The sequence below is a fragment of the Cuculus canorus genome, unplaced genomic scaffold (genome assembly GCF_017976375.1).
Source record: "Cuculus canorus isolate bCucCan1 unplaced genomic scaffold, bCucCan1.pri scaffold_119_arrow_ctg1, whole genome shotgun sequence".
Classification (NCBI taxonomy): domain Eukaryota; kingdom Metazoa; phylum Chordata; class Aves; order Cuculiformes; family Cuculidae; genus Cuculus; species Cuculus canorus.
Genome location: NW_026527763.1, coordinates 57199 through 67215, shown reverse-complemented (window position 1 = coordinate 67215; position 10017 = coordinate 57199). Strand labels below are relative to the sequence as shown.

The 10017-nt window shown below is 50.0% G+C and overlaps 1 protein-coding gene across 1 annotated transcript; it reads right to left on the bottom strand.

Annotated features, from left to right (window-relative positions):
• Nucleotides 1–2466: 2466 nt before the first annotated feature.
• Nucleotides 2467–3465, bottom strand: LOC128850612 (olfactory receptor 14J1-like). The gene has a single exon (XM_054055580.1). The coding sequence runs from the start codon at nucleotides 3418–3420 to the stop codon at nucleotides 2467–2469; it is 954 nt and encodes a 317-aa protein (XP_053911555.1). The 5' UTR covers nucleotides 3421–3465.
• Nucleotides 3466–10017: the final 6552 nt, after the last annotated feature.

Here is a 10017-nt window from a genome sequence, read left to right as displayed (position 1 = left end):
CTTTTTTTCTTCCCTCCATTTATGAAACTCTCTTTATCTTCACCCACGAGTTCTGTTTTCTCGCTTTTGCCCTGGCGATGGTCTCCCCCATCCTGCTGAGGGAGGGAGGCAGGGATTGTGTAAGGGTTTTGCTGCGAGGGGGTCACCCCAAAAGACAATCACACAGCAAAGGGGTCGGTGCGTGCTTGTGAGGTCACCACTGCCCGAGTAGCCGATGGGCCAAGAGGAGACTCGTGGCATTTGTAGGAGCTTGTGAGGTCACTTGTTCACTCGTACCTGATAAGCGGGGAGAGAGCAAAAGGTTGGATACATGGTGGTCAGGTCACTGATTCCCACGGAACCAACAGGCCTGGGGAAGGACAAAAGCTTGTGTAGGTGTTGGTGAGGTCATTAGTGTCTGATTCCTGCACAGGCCGGGAGAAGGCCCATGGGTTGTGCAGGTTCTTATGAGGTCACTCCCCCCTGAGGAGCTGATAGGTCAGGAGAAGGCCTGTAGATGGTGCAGGTGCTTGTGAGGTCACCGGTGCCTGAGCAGGTGATAGGCCAGGAGGTGGCACATGGCCCGTGAAGCTCCTTTGGATGTCAGTGGTATCTGAACACGCGATAGAGCAGGAGCAGACCTGGCAGTTGTAGATGCCAGGAGGTCACCTGTGGGTGAGTGGTGGGTGGGCCAGGAGAAGGCACGTGGCTATGTACGAGCTTGGGATCGCACTGTAATCATAGTAAAGCTTTAGGCACGTGGGCAGAGCGGTTGAGCAAATCACTTTAACAGCTTTAGTATATGAACACAGCCTGATAGATAACAAAAAATATAAAGAGGCCAGTAAAACAATAAGGTTTGGCTTTTGCTCACAAACTTTTGAATGTCGTGTCCATCCCAACAACGACACCTATCTTTCCATATTTGGTTTCTACCGGTATATTTCCTCCCTGCATTTCCTTCTCTCTGCCCTTGGGGCTTGATTGTCAACACCTTTCTTGTCCTTCAAGGGCCTGGAAATGCCTGCGGGACGTTTACCACCCACATCTGCCTTTTCCAAGGACCTCAGAACTGCTCTGATTGCTCTGGCACCTTTGAGAGCACATTCAAGGGTCACAGGCAAGGGTGATGCAGCAGACAGGAACACTCGCATGGAGCCTGTCCAACCAGGTGAGATGAATCTCCCTGGGCTGGTGGGGTTTGTTCCTGGAGGCACACACAGAAACGCCAGAGTTCTGTCAGGAGTCCATGTCTCAGCTGGCCTCGTGGGCTCTCATTCACCCAAAGAGGTTCATCAAGTTTTTCCCTTTTACACACAAAGACAAGAGTCACAGGTTTTCTCTGGACTCCCAGAGACTCAGATGCACCTCAGACCTGTGGTGTATCCCACCACTCTGTACTTGTCTGAGATGCCTCATGTCATGAGGAATGGACATAGGGACCACAGTTCAAGAAAGCCCATCCCCATGCCGCGTTCAGGCACTTACTCTTGGGATGTTGACCTCAACATGATATGACCTGGAGGACCTTTCTGTCCTGCAGACCTTCGTTGAACCCAAGGAAGGGCTGTTTACATTCTCTTGGGTTCATCTCACCGCATGCATGTGACGTACGTGCTCTTATCTCATCTGAACAGTGTGAACATTGACTCTGACCTCCTCATTCCGTGTCCTTCCAGAGAGGGACAAAGAATGTCTCCAAGCTGGAGAGAGAGGGCAGTGCTGAGAATGGTGGTTTTGAGGGGCTGCTCCAGGATGATTGTCCTGGGGCAGGTTCTGTGGGTGCTCCAGGGCACATGGGCACAGACCAGACCCTGTCCTGCAGATCTACCAGAGGAGGCCTGGATGTGAAAGAAAACTATAGCCTTCCCAAACCCATCACACCTGCAGTGCTTATCTTTACATCGGTGATTTCATCTAGGGCTCAGGTTCTTGAACATGTACTTCAGGGAAACCCTGAAAGAAGCCCTAAGCCTTCAGGCTCTGCCCTGAGGAGATCCCTTTGCTCTATGGAAAGGCTGTTGTGGAGGCAGCTCTGTCCCACAAGTGCCCACTGCCTGTCCCCATCATGCAGCACTGCTGTGACCAAGCTCAGAGCCCTCAGGCCTTCCAGCAAGGCAAGGGATGAGGAGGAGACTGTGGAAGTGGAGAGAGAACAGCTCTGGGAGATCAAGCGCTGGTGCCTGGCAGGGCTGCCGTGCTGGGACTCTTTTCCCCTCCACCCATGCCCACAGGAACTGTCCCTGTAGCTCCAAAAAGGCCTTGGGGGAAAGAGATCAGGAAAGAAAAGTCATTGAATATCCCTTTATATTGTTACAACATACAGAGAGCACAGCTTCTTATTTACACGAACAATCAGTAAAAAAAGAGAAGAACACAGTGAATTAAAAACAGGATGACAATATTATACCAATTGAAAAACCAGCAACACCAACACTGAATACAGAAGCCAGTCTGGGCCTGCCGTGAGTTGCAGGATAACTGCTATCAAGAAGGTGATGAGCAGCTCATTGCTTTAGAGAACCATCCAGTTATCAGTTTCCACACTGCATCCCTGAGCTGCTGGTTCCTCAAGCTGTAGATGAGGGGGTTCAATGCTGGAGGCACCACTGAGTACAGAACTGAGAACATAATGTCCAGTGCCGGAGAGGAGGTGGAGAGGGGTTTCAGGTAGGCAAACCCTGCAGTGCTGACAAAGAGGGAGACCACGGCCAGGTGAGGGAGGCACGTGGAAAAGGCTTTGTGCCGTCCCTGCTCAGAGGGGATCCTCAGCACTGCCCTGAAGATCTGCACATAGGACACCACAATGAAAACAAAACAGCCAAAAAATAAACAGACACTAACATCAAGAAGCCCAACCTCCCTGACATAGGAGTGTGAGCAGGAGAGCTTGAGGATCTGAGGGATTTCACAGAAGAACTGTTCCACAGCATTGCCCTGGCAGAGGGGCAGGGAAAATGTATTGGCCGTGTGCAGCAGAGCATTGAGAAACCCAGCGCCCCAGGCAGCTGCTGCCATGTGGACACAAGCTCTGCTGCCCAGGAGGGTCCCGTAGTGCAGGGGTTTGCAGATGGCAACGTAGCGGTCGTAGGACATGATGGTGAGGATAAAAAACTCTGCTGAAATGAAAAAGGCAAACAGAAAGACTTGAGAAACACATTCTGAGTAGGAGATGTTCCTATTGTCCCAGAGGGAATTTGCCATGGATTTTGGTACAGTGGTGGAGATGGATCCCAGGTCAAGAACAGAGAGGTTGAGGAGGAAGAAGTACATGGGTGTGTGGAGGCGGTGGTCACAGGCGATGGTGGTGAAGATGAGGCCGTTGCCCAGGAGGGCAGCCAGGTAGATGCCCAGGAAGAGCCAGAAGTGCAAGAGCTGCAGCTCCCGTGTGTCTGTGAACGCCAGGAGGAGGAACTGGGTGATGGAGCTGCTGTTGGACATCTGCTGCCTCTGGATATGGGGCAGTGTCACAGGAGGAAAGGACAGCGACAAGTTAAGGGAGATGTCTCTGTGCAAAATCAAATCCAACTCTCCTCTCCTGCTGCTCACACTCTGTCCCTTTTCTCACAGCCTTTCCTTCAGCTCCGTGCCTGCAGCCCTGCTTGGTGCCGGCTGAATGTGCCGGGAGGAGCAGGGCCTCTGCCCGCTGGCTGCGAGGAGTCAGCCCTGCTCTGCAGCAGGGGGACATGGGGACAGTGGGGACAGGGGACACTGCTGGGGTTCAGCTTTGTCCTGGGGAACTGCTCCAGGTACAGAAAAGCCTGGCAGCATCTGCACTGGGCAGTGCTTTTGGCTGTCAGAACCACTCAGCATCTCTGCTGCACTCCGGGAGAAGAGAGGGAGTCCTGCAATGTGAGGGCATTGCCAGTGGCTCAGTGCAGAGGGAGGGGAGCTGCTCTGTCCCTCACTCTTGGTCTCAGCTGCCCTGGGATTGCATCTTTCTGACACAGAGGGGGATCACACTCCCATGTTCCTCTGGGATCTACTTCACACCACTCAATGCTTCACCCTTTCCTAAAGTGTGACCGCCCCACTTTCAGCCCAGGACACACACGGCTCCTTTCACCCACCCAACAACAGTTTCTCTCTTGCAGCATCTCTACATTTCTCAATGAGGCTTTCAGGTAACACCAAGATGCTGTGGTAAACATTTGCATAATGGAGGGAAGCTCAGAGCTTGGGAGGAAACCTCAAAGAGAGACAAATGTCCTCAGGATGGCATTTGGTTACAGGAGATTCAGCTCCTTCCCAGCCCCACTGACTGCATTGCCCACAGCCTCACAGCTCAGAGCAAAGCTGGGACACGGGTTCCCATGGACACAACGGCAGGAAAGGAGCCACCAGGGCAGTGAGTGACTGTACAGCTGCAACTCCCATCCCCAGAGAGCCTGGCAGTGAGAATGAGAGAACAACAGCAAGAACAGAGACAAGGGGAGAAACAGGGAGAAAGAGAGTGAGGGTCTGGCTGCGAGAGGCCAGGGCAGAGGCAGCCGGGCACACAGACAGTGTTCTCCTTCCCGAGCTGTGCTCACCCCCTCCCAGACACCAACCTTGCCGGGCAGTTGCTCTCAGCCCCTGTGCTCTGGAGAGGGCACTGGAGCTGCAGAGGAGGGGGTTCAGCCCTGGAGCCCAGAGCCCTGAGGGCAGAGGCTTTGCTGGGTGGGAGAGGAGGCCAGGGGGCTTGCTCAGAGGAAGGGGCTGCCCTGGAGGGGAGCACATAGAGCTGTCTGAATTCTCCCACAACATCGCTGTATTTATTTCCCTCTCATTTCGTGATCCAATGCCTTCTGATGGACATTTTCCTCCTGAGTGGTATTTCCCTGTCCATACCTTCTCCCTGTCAGTGCTCACAGACCCCATCTGACCCTCTCTGCTCTCCCCCAGCCCTACACAATCCTGCCTGTTTGCCGGGTAAAGCTGGGCACAGGGTCTTGTTTATAAGCACAAAAGGACAGCACAGACTGAGCCTGGTGGGTCCAGCAGAGCTGATGCTGGTGCTGTCCGTGGGCAGAGGAGCAGATGGAGACACTTTAGGAGGCTCCTATCAGACCTACTGACCCCTCAAGGACACAGCTCAGGAGTCTCGCAGATTTCTTCAATCATGACAGCCTTTTTTTCTATTTTTCCACTGAAATTCCCCACGGGCAGGAAAGTGAAAAGGGAAACTCAGGAGAGTTCCTTATCTTTAATGTTATCACTGCCCTGATCTTCCTTTAGAATGTCCTCTTAGAAATATCCTGAAGGCATTTGGAGCTGAGAGCAGCTCTGACTCACACAGCACCTCCTGAAAGCAGAAAGACCCTCTCCTGTCAGGAAGTGCTTCTTCCCCCCATACCTTCCCTCTATCCCTCCATGTGGAGCTCCCCGGGCAGGCTGAGCACTGACTCTGTTTTTTTCTCTGCTGGAGAAACTGCAAGAGCCCTCCTGACAGATCCCACAGGCTGTGGCTGTGTTGGCTTTAGGAGATCCTTCCAAGAACCACACCTGCATTGCCCTGCACCCAGAGACTCACCTGGAGAAGGGCTGTGAAGGTCTTTCTTCAAGTGAAGCCTCCTCTTTCCTCCCACCCCACCCTGCCTTTCCCCTCTCTGTGCCTCCCTCCTCTCCCCTCGCTGCCTGCAGGCAGTGCCCTCAGCCCTGCTGGGCTTTGCAGAGGAGCTGCTCCTGCCCAGAGATGGCTCTTTGTAGCGCTGCCCACTTGCCACCAGCTCCCTCCGTGCCAGGAGCCCAGCCCAGCTCAGCAGCAGAGGAGCAGCCCAAGGCAGCCCTTTCTCTGCCCCCTCGGGGCTCCCTCCAGGTGTCCCTGGGGCTCCAGGGAACTGCTGAGAAACAGCCTGAAGCCATCCCTGATGTTCCCTCCCTCAGCTGGCAGAGACACTTCTGTCCTGCAGTGGCATTGCTCCTGTTGGAAAAACAGCTGGCCATGAAAATCAATATTTTTGTCCCAGCATTAGACAGGACAACATGAAGGTGGAAGGGAGTGATCTCATTCTTCTAAATTGTGGGGAACTATTCCGTTGAATGAATTCAGGAATTTTATCCTGGGTCTTTCGACCTGGCTCTGGAAAGACACTCAGCTCTCTTCTGTCCCAGACACGTCTTTGTTCTAAGCAAAGCCTTCACACACACGGGGTCTGGGCGCTTGGTCCAGGTTTCCTCATGGCAGGGATGAGGTTGCCTGGTGCCACAGAAACAAAGACCCCGTCTGTCCACTGCTGAATCAAGGAAGAGCAGGTGTAGAGAGATCTGAGTTCGACTGCGTCTTCTTTGTCCCTGTCTTCCCCAGCAAGGTCTCCCAGGCCACTGTGACTCAGGAGAGGACTCTGGAAGACATGGACAAGCGTGGGTGGGGAACAAGTCAGGGATCACTTGTGCAAACACAATTCTTCCCATTCTGTGGGACAGGAGGGACAGTATCCCAGGGAGCTGAGTGAGCAGGACGATGTCCCAGTAAGGCCATTCTCCATCATTTTCACAAGGCCATGGAGACTCCCTGACCACTGGCACTTCTTCCACTTTGCATGTCCTTTCCAGAAATGGCCAATGGATGAGCAGGGGAGCTAAAGGCTGTGCCCCAGACATTTTCCCCTTGGATTCTATTTCTGGATATCTGAAAGAGAAGAAGACTGGATTCCCTTTGGGCAGATTGTGTCTCACCATCCTTCTATTACTAAACTCCTCTATAACCTGAATGATTTGGGACTCAACTCTTCTATGACCCAATACTTCTATGACCTAACTCTTCTAAGACTTTTCTGTGACCCGATCCTTCCTTCTCCTGACTAAACTCTTATGCTTCTATGACTTGACTCTTCCATGACCCACATATTCTATGACCCTTCAAGCACCCAAATGATTTATGGCCTGAAATTTCTGTGACATAACACCTCTATGAACCTTTTGGAAATGAATTCTTTCATTACTCCTCTATGATCCATCTCATCTATAACCTGACTCTTCATTGACCCGTCCCTTATATGACCTGACACTTCTGTGACTCGAGCCTTCTGTGACCTTCTATGACTTGACCATGCTCTGAGTCTTCTGTCACATGACTTTCTATGACCCAAGTCTTCTTTCACTCTTCTGTGAGACAAATGCCCTGACTCCTCTATGACCGAACCCTTCTAAACCGACCCTTCACAACCCAACTGTTCTATGAACCGATCGTACTCTTAAGTGACCCTTCTATGATCTGACTCCTGCATGATATTATTCTTATATGAGCCACCAGCTGTGTTTTTAGGACTTCTATCACCCCAAATTCTATGACCCTTCTATGACCTAGACAATTCAAGGACACACCCCTTCTACAACACTACTCTTCAATGAGCCTTAAATCACCATCTCTTCTATGAACCAACTCTTCTACTACCTACTCTTCTATGGATTCTTCTATGACATGGCTCTTCTAAAACCCGATCCTTCTATGGCTCAAGCCTTCTATGACCCAATTCTTCTATGATCCTTCTACAGCTTGCTATGACCTGGCTCCTCTAAGACCAGAACAATCTATGACCCAATCATTTTATGGCCTAACACCTCTATAATCTGACTCTTTGATGACCCTTCTATGAACAAACTCTTCTATTATCCAAATCAACACTCATTTTTCTGTGACTCAATTCTACTATTACGAGAAAAATCTGTGACCTGAAACTTGTAGGAATCTTCTATGACCGAACTCTTCTATTGCTTCTCTAAGACCTGACACATCTATAACTCAACTCTTCTGTGACCTTTATCTCATATACTCAGGCCCTACCATATCTCGAGCCTTCTATGACACAACATGTCTTTCCATGACCTGACTGTGGTCTGACCGCTCTGTTGGGACTTTCTGTGCCCTGACTCTTCTATGACTCTCCTATGAGCTGACACTTCTGTGAACCTTCTGTGACCTGATTCTTTTATTACCTGAGGGTTCCAAGCCTCTTCTCTGACCCAACCCTTCTCTGAACCAAAGCTTTTGTGACCATTCTATGACCAAACCCTCCTTAAACCCATATAAACTCACACTTCAGTGACTCGACTCTTCCACGGCCTGAATATTCTATGACCCTTGTATGACCTTAATCATCAATAACCCAGTTCTGCTATGAGACTTCTATGACCCAACTCTTCCATAAACCTTCTGTGACTGAATTCCTCTACCATTCCTATATGATCCAACCCTTCTATCACCTGACTCTTCTCACACACAAGTTTTCTGCCACTCTTCTATGAATCAACACATTTATGACCCTGCCCTTCTAGGACCCGACTCTTCTACAACTGCATGGATCTTTGTGTGAGAGCCTTGGCATCTCATGTATGCCCACAGGCCTGTGTTTGGAATGACATGGAATAACTGCTCCCAATTGAGTTCAGCATTGTGAAAATGTTCATGACACCATCGTCATTGCAGTCAAAGCCAGATCTGCCTGCCCAGGGCCTGGGGGTCAGGCCTTGGCCTTTCTGCTTCACCGAGCAAACCCAAACTTTTCTCAGCATCACAGCTGCCTGCACAGTGCCTTTGCCTGCCTGCAATCATGGCCTCCAATTCTTGGCTCTAACGAGTCCCTGGGGAAGCTTTGTCACTAACCATCCTCACTGAGACCAATTAAGACTTCAAGGAACTCTGATTTCTGCTTTTGACTTCTTGAGAGCTTTCTTCAATCTCCTCTCAGAAGATGAGGTTCAAGGACTCATCAGCAAACCCACCTTGGTTCTCATTAAAATACAGAAAGCCTTAACGAGCTCTTTGTCTTCCTAGAGATTTCTTCAGGTCTTCAAGCCTTGTACATTTCCTTGGATTTCCTTTAATTTCCCAGTGTGGTTAAAGAGGAAGATTTCAAAGTGCACCTAAGAAAAGTATGTTTTAATTTCATTTTGTATTACCATACTTTTCAGAATCATAGTATGATTTAGGTCGGAAGGAACCTTAAAGCCTATCCAGTTCCAACGCCTTGACATGGGCAGGGACACCTGCACTGGTCCAGACTGTTCAAAGCCCCATCCAACCTGGCCCTGAACGCCTCTAGGGAGGGAGCATCCACAGTTTCCCTGGGAAATCTTGGCCACTGCTTTAACAATTTCTTTTGAAAAATTTCTTCTTAATGTCTAATCTAAATCTTTAGCCCTTCAATTTGAAGCCATTCCCCCTTCTCTTATCACTTTATGTCCTCGGAAAAAGTTCCTGCCCAGTTTTCTTGGTGACTCCCTTCAGGTACTGGATGACTAGTATAAGGTCTTCCCAAAGCCTTCTCTTCTCTAGCTTGAGGAATTTCTGGGAGAAATGAATATTACTTTGTAAAATTTTATTGAAATAGCACAGAATTACTGTGTTATAGATGAGATGGATCACAGAGGAGTAACAGAAGAATTCAGTCACAAAAATTTCCTAGAGGTGTTATGTCACAGAAGTCTCAGGGCATTAAAGTTTCAGGTGCCAGAAGGGTCTTAATATATTTGGGTCATGGAAGAGTCAAGTCATAGAAGCATGAAAGTTTAGTCAGGAAAAGGAAGGATCAGGTCATGAAAAAGTCTTAGGAGAGTTAGGACATAGAAGTATTGGGTCATAGAAGAGTTGGGTCCCAAATCATTCAGGTCATAAAGGAGTTTGGTAATAGAAGGATGGTGAGACACAATCTGCCCAAAGGGAATCCAGTCTTCTTCTCTTTCAGATATCCAGAAATAGAATCCAAGGGGAAAATGTCTGGGGCACAGCCTTTAGCTCCCCTGCTCATTCATTGGCGATTTCGAAAAAGACATGCAGAGTGGAAGAAGTGCCAGTGGTCAGGGAGTCTCCATGTCCTTGTGAAAATGGTGGAGAGTGGCCTTACTGGGACATCGTCCTGCTCACTCAGCTCCCTGGGATACTGTCCCTCCTGTCCCACAGACTGGGAAGGATTGTGTTTGCTCAAGTGATCCCTGACTTGTTCCCCACCCACCCCTGGTCCATCTCCTCCAGAGTCCCGTCCTGAGTCACAGTGGCCTGGGAGACCTTGCTGGGGAAGACAGGGACAAAGAGGACACAGTGAATCTCAGATCTCTATA